General features: G+C 37.1%; 1 protein-coding gene across 2 annotated transcripts in view; it reads left to right on the forward strand.

Annotated features, from left to right (window-relative positions):
- LOC129723680 (LIM/homeobox protein Lhx5) overlaps window positions 1-21,130 on the forward strand; it is an 89,072-nt gene that overhangs the window by 32,813 nt on the left and 35,129 nt on the right. For both annotated transcript variants that reach the window (XM_055678029.1, XM_055678030.1), the window contains exon 4: window positions 13,668-14,053. In XM_055678029.1, the coding sequence (XP_055534004.1) occupies window positions 13,668-14,053 (386 nt within the window). The remainder of the gene's footprint in view (window positions 1-13,667; window positions 14,054-21,130) is intronic.

The raw sequence follows: 21,130 nt of genomic DNA on the forward strand, positions 1-21,130 counted from the left end.
CTTTAGAAAAAGACAAACATATTTCGGCCATGCCTTAAACTACTATTATAACTTTTTCCAACTTGTTAGAGTATACAAACTGTTTCTATGATATTTTATTGATGTTACTACAACAGCGAATTGTTTCAAAAACATACATATTTGTTACAATTGCTTCCGGACGTTGACTTGTATATTACCACTTCCTCTTGACTTTAGGTTGACTCAGCCATGACTTAGAATATGTATGAACTAATTCCTAAATAATGCTAACTAGAGTCATTTTTTTGCCGGAAATTATAGTGTAGTATGATTCTAAGGTGTGTTATTTCTGTTCATTGAATTTTTCAGATAAAATGCGTAAAATGTTAACTAGTGGGCCAAAATATGCATGTGGGCCAAAATACCCCCGTTACCCTACTAGACGAAACTACGCATTGATTCGATTCAATGGGTGCAGAGACATTTTCACTTTAAGACGATAACAATCAAGTAACATCATCGTAACATGTTTGTTTTTGAATATAATTAAAATTAAAGAAAAACAATGACATTTGATCTATTGATTTTTTCTTCTCGCTTAAAATGTCTACTATGGCCCCAGTATTAAAAAAAATCCTAAAGAGTGACATTTTCATGAATATAACAATCTTATCAAAATATCTTAAGAGGCACCTTATATGAAGATATGACATAATCGGTTTTCTGCGCATGGCATTGGAGCATAAACCTTGTGATTGAAATCACAACATTCTCTGCTGAATGGAACCAATAGACGAAATTTTCGTTTTTTAATCGAAATCAGTCAACTGTTTCGACTGACAACGTCAAACATTATGATGTTTGCTGATAAGAACAGTACGATTGGCATCTCTCTCAAGGCAGCTTCGAATGTTAACTGCAGAAGTGCGAAAATACAGAACATTTGATAAAAGGCAGGAAACCTTACGCCAGCCGCATGTTAGTGTCTACCCTCATGACAGATTTGGATCTTGATTATGCGAAAGTCGACGTTAAATTTCTTCTATCATCATATCCGTCCCTCTTTTCTGACGGTTATTTGAAACCAGCAAGGGTTCGGCTTAGAAAAGCGCTAGTGACATTTCTTAAAATGAGAAAAATTGTATTTAAATGGAACCATACCGAAAGCCAACGATAATTCAGCAATTGAATTACCGGTACGGAGGCGAAATGTTTAATAAACTGAATCTTACCCTCGAACAGAAAATTATGCATCCGAATGGTATTAGTATATTTTGGAGCAAATGTCAACTGGAACAAAGGAGACAGTGGTGAACCCAAAATTGAAGTCTTTGCTTAAAGAATTAGTTTAAAATTGTGACTTACATACGTTGAAGCGTAGAGGAAGGATTCTCAAAATGGCAAAAGCGGTTCAGAAAGTGAGAAGGATCTAGAAAACTACCAACCAGCACCATGTTGAGTGATTTCGAAGTTTGAAGGAACTGAATAGGAGATTTTGAGGTGAATAGAGTGGATGTGCGGTGTGGTGCCTCAACACGCAAAAGTTGGACGGTGCGGAACCACCTCAATATTGTGTTAATTTAGGATATCCGTGGTACTGTTTTGGACCCAATACAACGGATGTGTGTTGTCCATAACGCATTTGGTGCTCTAGCGAATGTTCAATGTATTGGACGGCTCAAAATCATTACACTTTTGTGCTTTGATTGATCACCACCGATTGCCACTTCGTTACTGACCAGGATCGACCGGAACTGCATATTGAATTTATCAATTATTGCTTGGGACGCTGATCAATACCGACGCCTGTCGGTCCAGAACGTAGATCAAAAAAAGGAAGGTAAGGAGAGTTAGTTCTACACTTGTTGTTACTAGAGGCCGGATATACTCCTGCACACTCCACAAGCATCACGGGAATGGGGAAGATTTTTGGTGTTAGTAGTTGTTTGTTGCGTTTCTTTTCGAAATTTCTTCGATTCTGACGTACAAATGTTTACGCAAGTTATTTCATTACGAAAACCGAGCGAAGGGTATGTCTATCACGGTTCTATCGATGCGAGAGCGATGTTTTCTTAGAAGCATATAAATGTTCTCTACCACTAGGTGAGAAAGTAAACATTACATTTTTGAAGTATTAACCGATGCTAGTATTGTCATGATGATTTGTATTTGTATTTGTATTCATTTATTCATATCATCTGACCTTTTTGGTCTTAATGAAGTGGGTTGGGTGTGGAAAACCCATTCCAAATTCCATAAGAAAAGCTCAAATGCGCGTAAAAACCCCACCATCTTTTGATTGAACATTAACATTTTTAAAACTAAGTCTAGCAACAAATAAATATACTATTGTAAAATATGACACATGAAATCACTTAACTAGCTAAGACACAATTTTACCCTAAGGCTAACAAATTACAACATTCGCTAAAGTCTATTTTTAAAAGTAATACTAGATATGTTGAAGTCAAATAGGTAAAATACATTGTTGAAGACATCACATATCGCCCTGATGGGTTCGTTTTGGCCATATTCTGTACGATGAAATGGGAGACGCAGAAAGTTTCGCAATCTTAGGTTTCGATAGGGAAAATTCGCGTTAATTTGAGCCAAAATGTTTGGAGCGTCAATTTCGCCACTTAGTAGTTTTCCCACGAATACAGCCCTGGACACGTCTCTTATTTTTGCTAGTGTGTCAATGCCAAGTAGACGGCATCGATTAGCATATGGTGGTAATTGGGCAGGATCACGCCATGGAAGGGATCTTAGAGCGTAACGCAGAAACCTGACCTGTACTGATTCAATCCGGTTGGCCCAGATGTCAGTGTAAGGACTCCATATGATAGCAGATGTTTCCAAAACAGAGCGAACTAGTGAGACGTATAGCGATAGCAGACAAAACGGATCAGTAAACTCTTTGGCGATTCTCATCATGAAGCCGAGATTTCTGTTTGCTTGTGCAATGATATGAGAATAGTGGTGCTTGAAGGACAGCTGGGAGCAAGTACACCTAAATCTTTCAAGCAGTACACCTAAATCTTTCATTACCGATACTCTCTCGAGGGTTTCTCCACATATTCTATAGTTCCAAGGTAGTGGTTCAATTTTGCGTGTGAAAGAAATTACGGAGCATTTAGAAACACTGATTGTCAGAAAATTACGGTTACACCAATCAACGAATGCATCAAGATATTTTTGCAATTCTTTGCAGTCAGCTATAGATCGAATGATGCGAAACAGTTTTAGATCATCAGCATAAATTAATTTACAGCCATGTGGAATGACGTAACAAACATCGTTGAAAAAAAGATTGAAAAGCAATGGTCCAAGGTTGCTCCCTTGAGGGACACCCGACAGGTTAACGAAGCTACCTGACTCGGTGTTGCCTAATTTAATGTACAGTGTGCGGTCTACGAGGTACGATTTTAACCACTTAGTAAAATGGTGTGATGCACCAAGGCGTTCGATTTTAGCCAACAGAATATTGTGATCAACACGGTCAAACGCTGCTTTTAGATCTGTATAGATGGTATTCACTTGCATCCCGTTCTCTATGTTTTTGATACAGTGCGACGTGAACTCCAGTAAGTTAGTCGTGGTCGATCTACCTGGGTAAAAGCCATGTTGGACTGTTGAAATATATGGCTTGAATTCACGGAATAAAACGTTGCCGACTGAAATCTCGAATAATTTTGATCCAGCGGATAGAGACGTTATTCCCCTGTAGTTCACCACATCGTGTTTGTTGCCTTTTTTGTAGACTGGAAACAAAGCCGACTTCTTCCAGCAATCAGGAAATACCCCTTGTAATAACGATTCATTAAAAATCATTCTTAACGGAACACTGAGCGCGATTTACTACGTTATGAGGAACTTCGCGAAGGGCGCTCTGTATTTGAGACGTATTCGCAGAAGTCGAATTAAATACGCTCGAGAAATGTTTCTTAAATAAAGAGCCAATACCGTCAAGTGATTCCGCACTGTCATTTCCAAGAAACATGCTGTTCTGCCGGGACCCGGATAACTGTCCCATAATGAAAAACAACATGTTGAGAAAACGGCGATTTAATAGTATCCGTGAATTTTCGGATTTCGAGCAATTACATCCAGAACCAATGACCATAACAATTTCATGACAGCACAAGTATATCGTTGAGAACAAAAAACTATGGATGGAATTGGTTTTACGTTATATAACTTGAAAAAAAGACAAAATGGGACAAAATATGCGGGTACATTTTGAAAGTACTCGCATATTTTGTCCCATCACATATAAATTCAACCAGCAAACGGCAGTATCATTGGCAACGTAGATTGTACTACATTAGTCTAGCTAATTAAATGACATACTTCTTTGCCTAAAATAATCCGATATACACTAATCTGAAGCAAAATTATATGTTTGCAGTTTGTAGCACTATGCAGTGGGACTGTAATGCGGGTACTTTCAATATGAGACAAAAACAACTTGGTATTTTCTCCATGTTTTTACATACAAAAGGATCAATTTTAATTTTTTTCCAGAAAATATGATAACAATTAAGTCGATTCCCGAAGATAACTCAAAAGTGACCAAAATCAGTATGGGACACTGCGGGTACCGGCAGTGTTGGGGAGTCCACTTTCTTTCCGCTTACTGTTAACAAATGACCAAAAACGTTTTGGATTTCGTTTGAGTTGTGATTGGGTGCGTAACACGTGTTGAGAGTAAAGAAAACGGTTGTAAATTTTATACTGTTTGCTAGCAGTAGTGAAGGATAGCTTAGCCATAGCGTTTCGTCGTCTAACGTAGTTGCGAAGTGCAGCTGCTCTTTGTCGTCTTAACTCTCGAAGTGGTCGATTGGACCATACAGGTTTCGGCCGTGTGCGAAACAACGGAACAAAGTTGCTAAATTGCTGTTTCAGTGTGTGTGAGAATATTTCTACTACACTATCAATATCAGTTCCGCGACTCAGCAAATTTTCCCAATTAATTGCGAGTAGAGCCCTCTGGAGACCTTCGAAATCGGTTTTACTGAAGTTAAGTTGCTCAGTTTCAGACAATTCTTTAAAACGAACTAGCTGAGGGCAAGCCAATTGTACTGGTAAAAGCACTCTAAACAGCACGGTGCTCCCACAGACCGTCATTATAAAAAAAATGCACCAAATAATCTGAGTACACCATTCGATTCGTTATGACGTCCAGAATCTTTGGTCACAACTTCAAAATCATCGTACGGTACATTTTTGAGTAATGCCCTTTTGAAGGTCGTAAAATACAAAAAAATGATATAAAAACGACGAAATACGTATTGTGAAGCGCGTTTTTCAACCACCATTTTATGAAATAACTTCCAACATAGTTTTTACACATTCCAAGGGTTATATTTCAAGACATTAACAATTGGTGGAAAGATTTTCCACAGTGCACAGTGGTCGAAACTCGAAAAATCGTGATCGTTCTAGATTTGACTTTGAAAAACTGGTTTTATGTACTCAATGTATTCAGCAAAATTGTTCCATAGAACAAGGCCTTACTTCTGGCGTTTTTAGTTTTTCGATCAATCCACCTAACAGTTAGATGAAAAAAATATTTTTATATTGTAAATGTATCGTACGATGATTTTGAAATTTTGACCAGAGATTCTGGACGTCATAACGAATCGAATGGTGTACTCAGATTCTTTGGTCCTTTTTTTTATAATAACGGTCTGTGAAAGCACCGTGCACGGGTTTACACGTTCACTAGTGTGCGTAGATGAAAAGTCGCTTATCTTTATACATATTCTGATTTCGATTTCTGTCACTGTATTCATCGCGCAACTGTTACGTTAGGAAACATTCATAAATGACGTAGCTCTTTTTTGGGTTTTCTTTAAACCCCCCCCCCCTCCCCCATCGTAGCATTTCGTCACAAATTCAGACCCCCCCCCCCTAGATAATTACGTAGCTTTATAACAATACCCCCTCCCCCCCCAGAACAATTTTTTTTCTACAAATTATACTGCCAAAAACATACCTTGTATTATAAATGAACAAGAAAAGACAAGAAAGTAATGAAAATGACCCTAAACAGATAAAACAGTGATAAAAAAGAACAGTTAGAAAAAATCTAAACTTTTTTCTTAGTTTCATTTTTGCTACGTAGCTTGGCTTGACTACCCACTCTCCCCCTCGTCACATTTTGTCACAAAACAGCAAACTCACCCCTCCGCCCTCGAATGCTACGTCATTTATGAATGTTCCCTTATCCTTTTGACACATCTTTTGTGCAAAGCATTTAATGTGCATTTAGAGAGGACACATTGGTTCATTAGAGCTCGAACTTTGGCGTGAATGTTCAGGTGTATCTCGAGACGAACGGTGTTTAAGTGTCAATTCTAATGTTTTTTTTTTTCTAAAGGAATTATGAATAAACGAACCATACAAGTCATTTTTACGCAGTTTTCCCACACAACCAAAGATTCCTGAGTTATAATCAAATAAAGTGTATGCTAAAATGTATACATCTTTTGGAAATTGCTCTCGAGTCTAAAAAGTGGCTTTACCCGCGAAAAATACTAAATTTTCCAACCCACATGAAGTTGGGTTTGCTCTATTGATAAAAACGTACTGACAAAACATAAGCTACGATACCTGGGACTCGCAAATCAATAGTATCATAAGTGCATAGCCGGATTTATGAGGGGGTTCAGTATGCGAGCGCCTCCACAAATTAAGAAAGAAAAAAATATTCTGTTGCATTTCGTTTTTTTTCTGAGTCTAAGAATTTTAAATACAACTGGGGAGATGAATCTGATTGTAAAAAGATTACATACGGCCATGGAGAATGAACGGTTGTCAAATTTGGCATTTCGATGTTGCGAGTACGACATTCTGAGGGAATTGAGTATTAATTATATAATAAAAAAGTTTTTCGTCGAGAAACCTTGTAAAGAGATGTTTGAAGAATTTCTAACCAACTTTTGTTATGTTTTCAAATACAAATAAAAGTTTTATATACGTACAATTAAAAAACGTTTTGTTTTATTTTAGGGGCCTAACACAAGATTCGGGCCCCCACAATCGTAAATCCGACTCTGCATAAGTGCAATGTTGATGTTTGTTACCATTTTAATAAAAATTGATTTCAAAAGGTTTCGCAATTTGTCATTTGTTGATTGGTATACTACCTGTGCATAGTTGTCCCATGTTCTACACAAACCTTATGCACGCTAGGATAGTTATGCTTGGAACGGCAGTACAGTGCTATCACATGTCTCTCTTTCATTAAAAACTGATAGTTCTTTGAACGCGCACGAAGTTGCTCGATTTAGTTAAAAAAATTACCTTCGAAACCATTTATCCTACTTTTTTTTAGTGACGACGAATAATATCTTATTATTATTATTACTTTATTTATTTTGTTCTGTTGACAAATAAACGGCAAAATGCATTGAGTGACGGATCTATGTATAGAATGAAACGACTAGTTTTTCACTAGTAAATATTCTTATCGATCTGCTCACTCGGATCAATATTGACTATATTGCAAAGCAGAGACAAGATAAAGCCGGCTGGAACGAAACCGGTTTCCTTGGGTTACCAACGTATCGTGCTTGATGCATGGCCACTCGACAACTTTTTATGGACCATAATTTCTTGTGCGAGAGAAAAACAATGATTTATTGTACGTACAGGCTTGGGCAGCGCGTTTAGCAAGAAGAACGTCAATTTACGATCAATTGTTGCACGTATAAATTTTTCTGACCTTGCCAAAATGTGTCAACCGATAAGCTTCGAGAGACTGAACTATCTTCACTTGAATGTGAATGGTTGGTTGGAATGGCAAGGTATAATATTCCCGAAGATTATCACGTCATCACTTTGGAGTAAAGCTTGAATCCGCTGACCGGTTGATTAAAAATGTAGTAATATGAAAATGGCAGTAGCAACCCTCCAGGCATCACATTTAACGTGCTAAGGCCTACAACTTGTTTATATCATGAACAGTCAGGCATGACTCAACTTTTCGCACAAACCTGGGTTGTCTGGAAGGATATTTTAGATCCTTCTCAACTGCAAACGACAACACTAGCAATGTTACCCCCTCACTACCAGTCTGTGGTGGCAATACAAAATACACGATAGAAGTATGCTATGGTATGGCAGTTTTCCCCGTGTTTTATTTCATTCAAGTTTTAGCCAGAGCGCTCACATAGACGGGACTTCACTGACAGCCTGTCAGTTAATGTAGGTTGATTTGGAACATGTCAAAAAAGCAGCTCGTGTCTGTTGTGCGTGATATCAACATGACAGTCCTTTTCCACCCTGAAGTATCTGGTATCCGCTGTATGCTTGCCTGTCTGCGATCGCCAAGCGTGCATGCAGTCAGCATATACTGACAGACACCGCAGGTTAGCCACACGGCTCTCACGGTTTCAAAGGGGTGTTCAGGTGTTTTCAATTTTTATGATCATCAATTTTTAATCGTGTTAGAGATTTTTTAGTTCATGTTCTAATGGAACTGGTTGTTTCAGGAAAAAGTTGTTGTTAAATAAATCTTTTTCCAAGTGCTCACTTTGGTTTGTTCTGAAGAATTTTAAGCAACTAAGTTGTCTATCTAAAAAACTTGAAATTGAATTCTAGTTTATTGGTAACATGTAAACTTATATGAAACAAGATGTGAGAAAAAGTTTCACGTGATGCAAAAATGTGCACACTTTTAGAATCCGAAACACTTCCGGTGTTCGTTGGTCACATCAAGTTTGCAGGTAATACTAGGAAACCAGGAAACTTAAAAAATGGAACCTGTTACGTCAAAATTGATCCGTTTTTCGTTAAGTTATGACCATTAGCGGGGGTTTAGCGTAGTTGGTAACGTCTCCGCCAATCACGCTGGTGATCCGGGTTCGAATCTCAACGCCGACATAGGGTGTCGATGGTTGTGGGGTGGCGTGATTCACTCACAACCAACTCAACTGGTCTAGAATCAGTCCTAGCCGACGACAACAAACAGTGGCGGAAATAGACCGATGGAAAATAAGCGACAATAAAAAAAACCAGAGCTTAGGTCCTTAATATCAACAATACGTTTTTAAAAGCAACTCAAGAGCTTCCATTTGACGTATTAGAAAAATGAGCCGTTCTACAAATGACCGAGAATTTCATTTTAATAACATGTTTTAACCATAAATCTAACGTATTGTGCGAGTAGCGCAACTCTTAAGGCTTCTCTTCAGAACGCCACCTCACAACCATCGACACCTATATCGGCGTTGGGATTCGAACCCAGGCGTCGAGCGTGGTTGGCGGAGATGTTACCGCCCACGCTAGGCACCCGCCCATGACCTAGCTCTGGTGTCAAGACTCAAGAGAAAAAGTATATGTGATACTTCAAAAAAACCTAAATATATTCACTCTTTGGGTTCTAAAATAATGATGTTGTAATTGAAGTATGAAATATGAAATTTGACGTAATGTTAGTGCCTAAGAAATAGCGAAATAAAAGGAATGACTCTTAATTGCAAACGATTTGATAACGAGCGATACTGGGAAGCGAACGTTCAAATAGTACGATACCAAATTTAAATTATGTTGAGGCCACATATATTGATCAGAGCAGGTATAGTTTAAAATAGTCTTTGAATTTATTTTCTTTTATATTTATTGAACCACATATCAAATTGTTATGAAGTTTGTTATTTGTAAGGTTGAGAGATGACTCGTTTGTATGACACTTGTTTTGTTCAAATAAGTCGTGTAATTTTTGAGATAATAGACTTTCGTTGTTTTAACAATTTAATACATAACGGCTGCTTAAGTTCGATTATAATCAAATGAAATGGGAACGTATAGGGCAGTCGAGTGAAACCACATATTCAATCATAATTCATCAGTTAACCCTTAACTAGCCCGTTCATCTGATAACAATATTGATCAAAACGGTTGTGTAGTTTCTGAGATAATTCGTGTTTTCCACATTTCAATACAGTGCAGACTAAGTTACAGTCCGATTATAGTAAAATTCAATAAGGTGTTATGAGGCAGCTAGACTGTTCATTTTACACTAATTTTGTGAAAAACGGGTCAGCCATCTCTAATATAAGTGAGTGAGTTCAAGTAGTCTTCGGAATTTGTTCCTTTTCATAGCTGGATTTCACATTTTTAAATATAACTGGCAAAGTAATAGTCCGATTGCAAAACAAATCAATAGGGTCTTATGGGGCAACTAGACCTACCATTTGACACTAATTTTATGAAAATCGGTCTAGCCATCTCTGAGAAACATGAGTGAGATTAAACAGTCTTCAGAACACGTTTCTTTTCATAGCTTTTGAACCACAAGTTCACTCTTTATGAAATTCAAAAGTTAAGAGTATTTTAGGTAGCCCGTTCATTTTAAACCAATTTTTTTCAAAGCGGTTGTGTAGTTTTTGAGATAATGATGTTTCATGATTTTTATATTTTGATAAACTAAAAATCCGATTATAATAAAATTCAATAGGGTCTTATGGGGCAAAAAGATCTTTCGTTTGCAATTAATTTCATGAAAATCGGTCCAGCCATCTTTGAGAAAAGTGAGTGAGAATAAAAAGTTGCACATACACACACACATACAGAAAATGCTCAGCTCGTTGAACTGAGTCGAAGTGGCCCTTTGGAGCACTTTAAAACTTTCGGTTTTGCCAGTGATTGCTTTACCTTTCTAGGAGAAAGGAAAAATGTTGAAAAAAATAAAAATTTAAAACATTTAAAACAAATTTCAAATTGAGTAAAAATTAATAAAAATAATTAAAGATAAATGAAATTACAAAAACAAAATATGAAAAGTTAAAAAAAACTAGTTTACGTCTAGGGTTAGAAGTGAACTACTGTTAAATACATAGAAAATAACTACATGACATAAATTTTTTTTATAGGAAATTTATTTTCTGACTTTCTTTATAAATTTATTTAAATGATCTTGGAATTTAATATGACATTCCTTAACGCAGTTGCTCTTTTTAATATTATTCCCTTCGTTTCTGAGGTACTTTCGTGCACCATTCAATATGGGTTTTTAAAACCGGAATGTTACACAGAAGCCAGAATCCAACCTCAAACACCATTCTAAATCTAGATGACTAATTTTGGCTAGTACAATACCAGTTTGAATTATGTTGAGGCCACATATTTAGATCGATCAATTTCATCTCTTTCAATAACTTTTGAAACACATGTCAAATTGATATGATATTTATTACTTTTAAGTTTGAGAGACAACCAACCCTTAAGGTGCCGCCACGCGGACGCTAATTCCCTTAGTTTCTAAATCTTAGTTGATTGTAAAAAGCATTTTTTCATCACTGGATAGTAGGCTATGAACTATTCGGGCATGACGGAGTAGTTCAGGGTCTCTATGTTATAGCGTTATGATGAAAAAAATGCTTTTCAAAATCAACTATGACTTAGAAACTAAGGGAATTAGCGCCCGTGTGGCGGCACCTTTAGTTATGTTCAAATAAGTTGTGTGATCTTTGAGATAATAGACTCCCGCTGTTTTTACAATTTAATACACAACGATCGAAATAACCAAATGAAATGGGAGCCTATATGGTAGCCAAACCTTTCATTTGACACTAAGATTGTTGAAATAAGTCCAGCCATCTTTGGGAAAATGAGTGAATTTGAATAGTCTTCGGAACATGTTTCTTTTCACAACTTTTGAACCACATGCTCAATCATTATAAAATTCATTAGTTAACCCCTAACTAGCCCGTTCATTTGATACCAGTATTGTTCAAATCGGTTGTGTAGTTTCTGAGGTAATGAAGTTTTGTGATTTTTACATTTTGATATATCACAAACCAAGTTACTGTCCGATTACAATGAAATTCAATAGGGTATTATGAGGCAGCTAGACCTTTTATTTGACACTAATTTTGTGAAAATCGGTTCAGCCATCTCTGAGAAAAGTGAGTGAGTTTTAGTAGTCTTCGGAATATGTTTCTTTTCATACCTGGATTTCACATTTTTAAACACAACCGGCAAAGTAATAACCCAATTGCAAAAAAAAACATAGGGTCTGATGGGGCAACTAGACCTTTCATTTGCAATTAATTTCATGAAAATCGGTCCAGCCATCTCTGAGAAAATCGAGTGAGATTGGGAGAGCGTGTGTAACACACATACAGAAAATGCTCAGCTCATTGAACTGAGTCGAGTGATATACGATATTCGGCCCTTTTGAGCACTTTTATACCTTTAGTGGCAAAAAAAGTTCTGAAAATCATCCTGTTTGTGAAGAAAAATACGATCTTGTTATCATGCAATCTCGACCTTTTAAAAAGTTTGGAAAATGTCACCCAACTCAAAAATTTCTTTTAGAAAGTCGGATTTTAAAAATAAAAATAGTTTGCACCTTTTGTACATTCTCAAGATATTTGGCCTAAAAAGAAAACGATATGAAATTTCCATGAGCATTTTTTCATCGGTTAAAAAAGTGTCACTTTGACTGCTTTGAGACTCTTCCGAAGTCCGATTGAGTTCAGATTTGGCATGAAAACATTTATTTGAAGGACAAATTTTTCCATACATTCTATCGCAAATCCAAATGCATTCATACGTGTGAGCGATTGATAAAAAATAGTGGAATGCGACAACATTTTTCAATAAGACAAATTCGTGCGGATTTGAATATACATACAAATACAATACATATTTACTGTATACTACTTGAAATTTCATTATATGCTAAAGGTTTAAAATATAAGTAGCCGTTAAAAGAATTTCCAACCCTAAACCACGATTACCAAGATGAAATGAGCCTCATCTAATCTAACCGGTCCAAACATACAATATTCGGCCTCATGTATTCTCCTTCAAAGTGATGGCGAAAACGATATTTCCTGCTTACCGGCTGGTAGCGTTATTATTCACTTAAACAATTTTCTTGACAAAACAAAGTGTTGTGTTACAATGAAAATATACACAATTCATGTGCAAATAAACAGTTTTTCGATGCAGCAAAGAGCCGAAAGCAACGCAGAGGGTGGTTGCTGCCACCATTGGAAAGAATCCGAATCCCCATCCATCAAAGTGGCTGTGCTGGATAAGGAAATGTTTACCAAATCGTAGCAGGCAGTAGACGATACCATTCACGTACTTGATACGACACGCAACTGCTAGTACATGTCGACCCTAAGCTCGGGATGCCCTTTCACGCTATTGTTACATTTATCCACAGTGAACATGGCATGTTTCTCTCCGGGCTGAAGAAAGCCAAACCAAGGGGTGGCAAAACAACTGCACGCCAGAAGCGTCGTTGAAGCTGGAGTGTATATAGGTTCAAGAAGGGTGGAAGTTTGGTGGAAAAGCGCTGAAATCCTGCAGAGGTGAGCCGTATAGTACAGAGGAGGGTAAATTATCTTGAGCCCCCAGCCTCTGCAGGCTATTTGTAAAGAGATTTTAAACGGTTTTTGTTTTTCTATTTGAGTTTACTTTATGAAACGAGTGAGGGTGGATTCCGGGCAAGTGCACCGACCGATGGTGAGGGAGATGAATGAGTAGGAACATATCAAATAAAAATAAAGGGATGACAAAAACAGTCGGTGCTAGTCGAGAGCCCTCTACATCGTGATCAGGAAGTGGTTCTTGTGGTAAAACGATTTCATTTTTCCGGTTCTCTTGATTCCACTTGTTTGGATTGGTGCAAATATTTGGCGAACACATTTTGAATAATTGTTTTTCAATTTCATTCTTTGCAGATTCTCTGATGGGCTCGGGATCGGAAGATGAAGATGAGGATGAACACATAAGGCCTGGCTTAGGATTAGTACCGCTTGGTCCAAGCGATGGACCCCTCGGAACGTCAGATCTGTCAGTGCAAAGTATGAGTACGGATAGCAAAACGGGTCATGATGATAGTGACCAAGGCTCGTTAGATGGTGACCCGGATTGCAGAGGCGATTCGCAAGCCGAAAACAAAAGTCCAGATGATGGCGCGGGCTCGAAACGAAGGGGTCCACGAACAACAATTAAAGCCAAACAGCTAGAAGTGTTGAAAACTGCATTTAGCCAAACTCCCAAACCAACGAGGCATATTAGGGAACAGTTAGCCAAGGAAACTGGACTACCAATGCGAGTGATACAGGTAAGAATAAAATCGCCACCCCATCAGGTCAACATGAAACCAAAATCGTTTTCACACTTATCTTGTGTGCGTCATTGCAAGGCACCAAGCTGTCTGCCGGTGTCGAACCTTTTTATCGTCTTCGAATTTGATACATGCACTACAAGATGCCATGTCGTGTGTCATGCGAAAGAAAAAGAACAAGAACATGTCAAAAGATCAGGACATTATCATATAGCAACCCAAATGCTCAACTCGACCCGCCCTCAATCCCTCCTGTCTTGGCTCCTCGGGTAGCGGTTTTCGTGTTCCTGCCATTCCCACGGCTTGCGGCGAAGTCAGATCTTTTTCATTCCTTCTCCAAGGGGTGCCTTCGCGGCATGAAGACATTAAAGAGAAGTGTTAAGGGCCGTAAAGTATAAGATATCTGAGGACGTACCAGAAAAAAAGGATTTCATATGACTGTAATCGCATTCTGTGCTGTCACCTGCTATTTCTCGTTTGCTGACCCGTAGGCTTGACGTGTGTATATACCGGAACGGCTCATCTAACCGCAACAAGACAATCATAAAATGTAACCATGCTGCTTGTCCGCTTGTGCCGACGGAAAACTGTTTGTAAATAATTACCAGTGACATTTAACGTAAACGTGTTTTTGTTTCAATGGATATTTACCGAAAATCGATATTTTACTCCTAAACTGCATCTTTATGATAATGCGTGTGGTTTTTCATCTATTATTACTGTTAACTAATACATGTACAAATAAATTACATTACAGCGTTATTAAACAAGGGCAGATTGATATAACAAGTAGCAAAAAATAATGCTCTGGTTCCATTCTCAAAAAAACTTGATAGAATGTTGTGGGTACTTCATTTCACACTGTGCAAAAAGTAGTGATTAATTCTATTTTTTTTTTCTTTGTGTTTATTAAAATCATTGCTTAATTTATTGTTACTCTATATATAGTTCTCTCAAATTATTTTATTGGTTTGCTATAGGTGACACGATTTGATGCATTATTATAAACAGCTATGTAAGTCGTCTTACAATAATATTCTGAATAAAAGCGAATTTAGTTTACCAGGATATTCACCTTAAATTTCGCCTTTTCTGTAACTGTTAAGGGTCTGTTTTTTTCATCTTCTCATGAAGGCATTTCCATTTTTTCCGATTTTGTCCATTTTCGACTCATCATCATCATCATTACTCAACACGCAGCTTATTCTACACATATGCCCATAGTCGAACTGACGCCGGTCGCTCAGACCCTCCGAGAGCAGAAATATGATTTATAGATTTGGATGAAATCGACAATGATAAATAGAGAAGAAGGTACATAATGTAGAAGTCATTTCGTGTATTTCATTTCGGTGAAAACGTTCGAACTGGTCAGCAATTATTTTTCTTTCGGCGCTTTTGGTAACGAACATTTGATAATACATGCGGTCATTAATTTACGTTGGCAAGGAAAATTTTACAGACACGCACTACCAGCTGTACAGACTTGCTATTCGCCAGTAACTGCTTTTATTTCAAGTCATCGAGAGGACACATGTTAAATGAATAGCTGTAAACGTGATTTTGATTGATCCGATACTGTCGACAAGTAGGAAGAGAGGGCATTCTTTTGAATAACGAGTTTAAATAACGATATCGTTATTACACTGTATGTCCACTCACTGATGCAGTACGGTTATATTTAAATTTTGGTTATAGTTCAATAATCAGAACAGTTAAACTCCTGGCCCACTGTGTTGTCAAACCGTCAGATGTCACTAAAGTTTTACAACTTTACAGACCAACTTGTTAGTTGCTTGATGAATTCTTGTCGACATACCATGCTTAACCTAATTCATTGCAAGCTCACGATAAACTTCGCGATACACGGACATAACAGACGTACATAAATTACTCGTTAATTCTATCCATCCCGTGCATCATTTTCATGGGCTGACACGCACCTCAACGCAATCAACCAGTGTCATTTACAATATGATTGATTGTCTACAAATGAGGGACAGACGGATGTGTGTGCGATCGTTTTTCGGGATTTTTATTTACATTTTGTTCTTAACATCACTCTTTCTCATGATGGTGGCGTTAAACAGTTAGCAATCGCACCCTCCGACACAGAGGCATAGCAAACAAGTGTATTTGGAATTCATATTTTTTGTATCATTCAAGGTCTGTCTGCTCGCTTTTTGGTCCGCTGGTTAGGTTAGCGTGGTTGAATAACTCGTACAAATCTCATTCGCCGCAGTACATCTGGTGTCGTTTTAGTTTCCCGAGAGGGAACAGCTATAAATTTGAATAAAAACGCAACATATTAATCGAAAAACTTTTCCTTGAGTAAATGTGCCCGCAACGGAATGTTTGAAAATCAGTTTTCAAGATAATCAAGTTTCAAGTTACATCATAATGCACCGTAAGATCCAGTAACATTGGTTCTAAACTCCCGATATAAAAGCAAAATTTCATTTAAATCTGACCTGTAATTGGCCAGCGTGTAGCCAAACCGAACCAAGAGCCAGAAACATTATTTCGATTAATCGGGTCTTAGAATTTTTGTTATAATATCACTATGAACTGTTCAAATGATTTTGTTGTTTCATGAAAGATAGATTATTAATTCTCACATCTACTGGAGTTAATGACTCAATTCAAAAAAAAAACTTGGTTCGATCTGATCTCCTGCCGACCAATTTTGAAAAATGCGATAAACTCACGTGGATTTTATTTTATACTGTGTTGGCCGTTTTGATGTATTTGACATAAATTTTCACAAATATATATCGAGGACTTTGACATACAGTTTCAAAAAGGAATATAGAATATTGAAAAGTTGTCATTGTTTCGTTATGCTTGTTTTCTCCTTTTTGCACGGGATTTTCTACGGCACCCGAATGGCTGCAATTTTGGTTGTTTTTTTTTCGTTCAATTATTATTCTAAGATTTTTCTGTGTTTAATTTTTGTGAAATCCGAACCCGAAATTGTAAAACCCGAACCCGAGATTTTTTGTTAAGGGTCGATTTTTTATACCAATTCACGTCAGATTCAAAGCCTGAACTTCGAACAGTATTAAAGTGTTTGTTTTTTTACATGTGCATGATATTAGACATTATTATGCTGATTTAAGTTGGTCAGGTTTCGGGTTTTCAAACCCGTACTCTACTCGAACCCGATTTTTTTTCTTAGATCAAACCCAAACCTGACTTGAACCCGATTTTTTTATTCATCAAACCCGAGCCCGACCCGAAAATTTTCAAACCTAAATCGGACTCGAAACCCGACCATTTCTAGAAACTCGTGAAAGGACATGTGAACAATATTTAGTGTTGTAAGATTGATATATTTCAGTTAGTGCTTTTCATAACGAATTTTTAGGTGATTAAATTTATTATACTGATCAGTTTCACCCTATACAATTGTTTTGAGTATTTGAGTATAGTATATTTGGAGTATAGTTTCGTTAGAAATCTGTTTTAAACTGTATTAATTTGTGTGCGAAAGACTAGTAAAGTAATATTCCCTTTTACTATCAGGTGGTTTCAGAATAATTCTTCATTATGTCTGAGGATACGAGTGAATCTTCGCGTAAAATCTTCAGTGCTACGTGCTGTGCTGTGTTGAAATACAAACTTTAAATTCTATTACGTATAGTGTGGTTTTGTAATTTAAGTATTGTACAAATAATTATTTTGTTGGTTATTCACAAACGGTAACCACCAGAGATGTGATTCGATGATGTGATTACTGTTAAGATTTGTTTGCTGCAATTGCGGATTATAACGATTTTTATCGAAAATTGGTAATATTTTTTTAGCATAGCGATTTCATTCAACTTGACCAGATCAGAACAACATAATCTATTACTGACCAAAAAATTACCTATAAACAAAAGATAATTTTTAAAACAATGTTTAGAATCTCTGTGAATAAAAGGATATAATAATGCTCATTTATTCATTAAGGCTCATTATTGTCAGATGAATGTTGATAGTGGTATAAATACCGAAATAAATACCAGAACACACTTTATTGTATACTTTCTAAGTGCTCTTTGGAAATAAGTTTTTTATCGTAAAATAGTTCCACCTTCTTAACCTTATGATCAATTTAGAATAACGTCATTCATCTTCAATAACGTGATTGTTGTTTGGCTTAAATAAAGGAGCTCTATGAAGAAATGAGCTAAATAGAGACGGGTAGGAGTTACATGTATGATCGCATCACTTATCAAAGTGAATCCTGATCCAACGAGCCCTCCCCTACTAACAAAAATCTCCTTCCTGTGACATTTGTGGAGATGCAAAGGTTAACACGGTCTCCAAATAGCAAGGGTCACACTAACATCCCTTCCCTCTTCCCACCTGATTGCAAGGACGTGGCCGGCGTCATTATTGATCCTTCAAAGTAGTCGCTTCCGTGACTCAACTAAAACTTGTACATCGGTTACTCCCATCCCAACCCCATTCAGTTGATTCACTGTGCAATTTTACTGATTCGGATCAATCACGGGGTGCAACCATTGATGTGTGCAGTCAGTCAAGCTAAGCTAATAAAGGAACTCTATGAAGAAATGGTCATTGGGAGAAATTTTCCACTTTTGCAAGTAGGAAGAGAACATATCTAAGCTTTTCGTCGTCGTCTACAAATATCTTTTTCTTTTGAGGATATGCTTGTGTCATCGCAGAGCAATGACTGCGTGAATCCTTAGATAAATTAGTATGATCTGAAAAGAACATGTTGTACAGGACTGGACCTTTAGGCAAACCAAGAAATTAGATTTTGAATTCTGGTAGACAACTTTCATAGTTCATACACCGTCGAAAGCCTTTTATGTATCTGGAAGAGCACATCAAGTAAAATAACCTTCAAATTTGTTAGCTCGTATTATCATTACTCTAAGTGATTCATGAAGTGTGGAATGCCCCCGGCAAAATTAATCCTGTAAATATTAATATTCTCAATATTCTCATATAGTCTACTAATCCAAGAAAGCGAACTAATTGATCGGTGGTGTTTTTATCCGACTTTTAAACTCGAGAGTTTTTTTTTTGAATTTTCATGTTTTTTCATTTACAAATATTTGCAATATTGAAAAGCTGTTGACAATTCTTACTTTTGCGGGCAGAACATCCTGGTTTAAACTTTGCTTTATGACTTTATTTTCGATTGAACTCACAAAACTTAAACTCGAATCATAAACACCTTTAAACTGTTGAATAAGACTTTGTGCTTTTTGTTCATTGATTACAAGAAAATTATTACCATCTATAATTACTGGAAATCTTAAGAATCTTTGAGAGTTAAAATTTTAAACTTGCCTCCTGATGACCAGTTTTGAAATTATTTACTTTACGTCACGCACATACACGGAATGTTTCTATGATAGTTATGTCAAATGTTTGCCTCATTGGGTCACTGGTCATGTGAATCGTGCATTGGTTTGAAAAATCCATCGGGAAACACGTCATTTCCAATCCGTTTGCAATATCAAACAACGATAACCTAAGCGTCAAGAATGCTGTGGTTTTGTATTATGCTTCTAAGGCCAAGGTACGCTCCGCTACACATGCCTTGTCAATGACAGTCGATGTTCATGTGGCTGTCGATTGGAAAGAAGCGATTTTCACTGCAGTATTTCAGTACGACATGGCTCATTGCAAATATTCACTGATGCATTTCCATAGGGCACTGCTTTCAGTACAATATATACAGCACCGCATACCGCCAACACTGGTCGCCTGCCGGCGCGGCAGCGGCGTGGTTGCCGTGATGATGGTGATACGTCTGAAGGCGGCAACTACACCGCGGTCAAATCGTGCCGCACAACTGCTACGATTGTTGGTAGCCTGTTGAGCTGCACAAAGTACATATTGCGGGAGGATGCCTTGAGCGTGACTGATGTGGTCGCTTCCAGCTGATACGAAATGTGGGAGTTTATTTCTTGAAAATTCAGTAGATTGACTGTCACTGTAAACTACCCGTAGCAGAGCGAATGATTAATTTGATGCGGTTCCAAAAGGAAACTATGATCCATAGGGCAAAAATAGCGGGTCCTGGATTAGCCAGGGGTGTCCAGCGTACGTACAGTAATTTCACGGTTAACTATTTTGCTGGAACATTCCGCCCTCCCTAGAATATGTTTGAGCTAAGTATTTAAAATAGGCCTTATGTCAACCACTCGTTGGTTAAAGTTGTCCTCAAAATGAAAAAAAAACTCAGTTTCATCATTAGAGCTTAACTCATATCCATTGTGTCTATTTTCCTTGCATATAGGAAGCAACCACTAAAAATACGGTATACTAAACACTTGGCCGCAAAGTCTGCATATAATAAACATAAGGTCAAGTTCCAAGAGCGAAATGTAGCTCCAAGTCTTTACATTTTCACCGCCTGGCGTTGTAATAACAACGCTTTCATTCTGCAACTGCTTATATTGTTTTTTTTTTTTTTCAAACAAGGATGACGTTGCATACAAATACAGGGGGTGGACAAAATGATTGAGACAAACAAAATTTTGGCAATTTTTAAATGGCCAGAACTTACGAAAAATTAATCAATTTTGATGAAACCAGTTTCATTTTACTGGAAAACTATCTCAAATTCTTAGTAGTACTAAAGAGCTTGACGTGACCAACGTCCACAGGAAATGTTTCGGATTTTGGGAGAGTGTGTCAAAATGTACAATTTGGTGACACCTTGTTTCTCCTAGGTTCTTATGTTGCCAATAATCTAGAACTCATTCCGAATTCAGTGGTACCCAAAAATAGAAAATCCGCCAAGGAAATATCGAAATATGAATTTTTAAATGTGTTTTTTTGTTATCCTGTTAAAAAAAACTTTTTTTTTTCCTTAAGAGTGCCCATTGGGGTTTGTTCTAAAGAGTTTTAGGTAATGAAATTGTCTATCTGAAGAACTTCATTTGAAAAAAATTGGAGATTACCGAAATTTATAAAATCACTTATTGTTTTAAAAATTATATATTTCCAGTGTAGGATCTTAAAATAATTCTTTTAATATTTTTAAATGAAAGCTCAGATAACTTTCTAGAAGTTATCCATTGACACCCATTCTCTATTTCCCGT

Source organism: Wyeomyia smithii, chromosome 2, assembly GCF_029784165.1.
Source record: "Wyeomyia smithii strain HCP4-BCI-WySm-NY-G18 chromosome 2, ASM2978416v1, whole genome shotgun sequence".
Lineage (NCBI taxonomy): Eukaryota > Metazoa > Arthropoda > Insecta > Diptera > Culicidae > Wyeomyia > Wyeomyia smithii.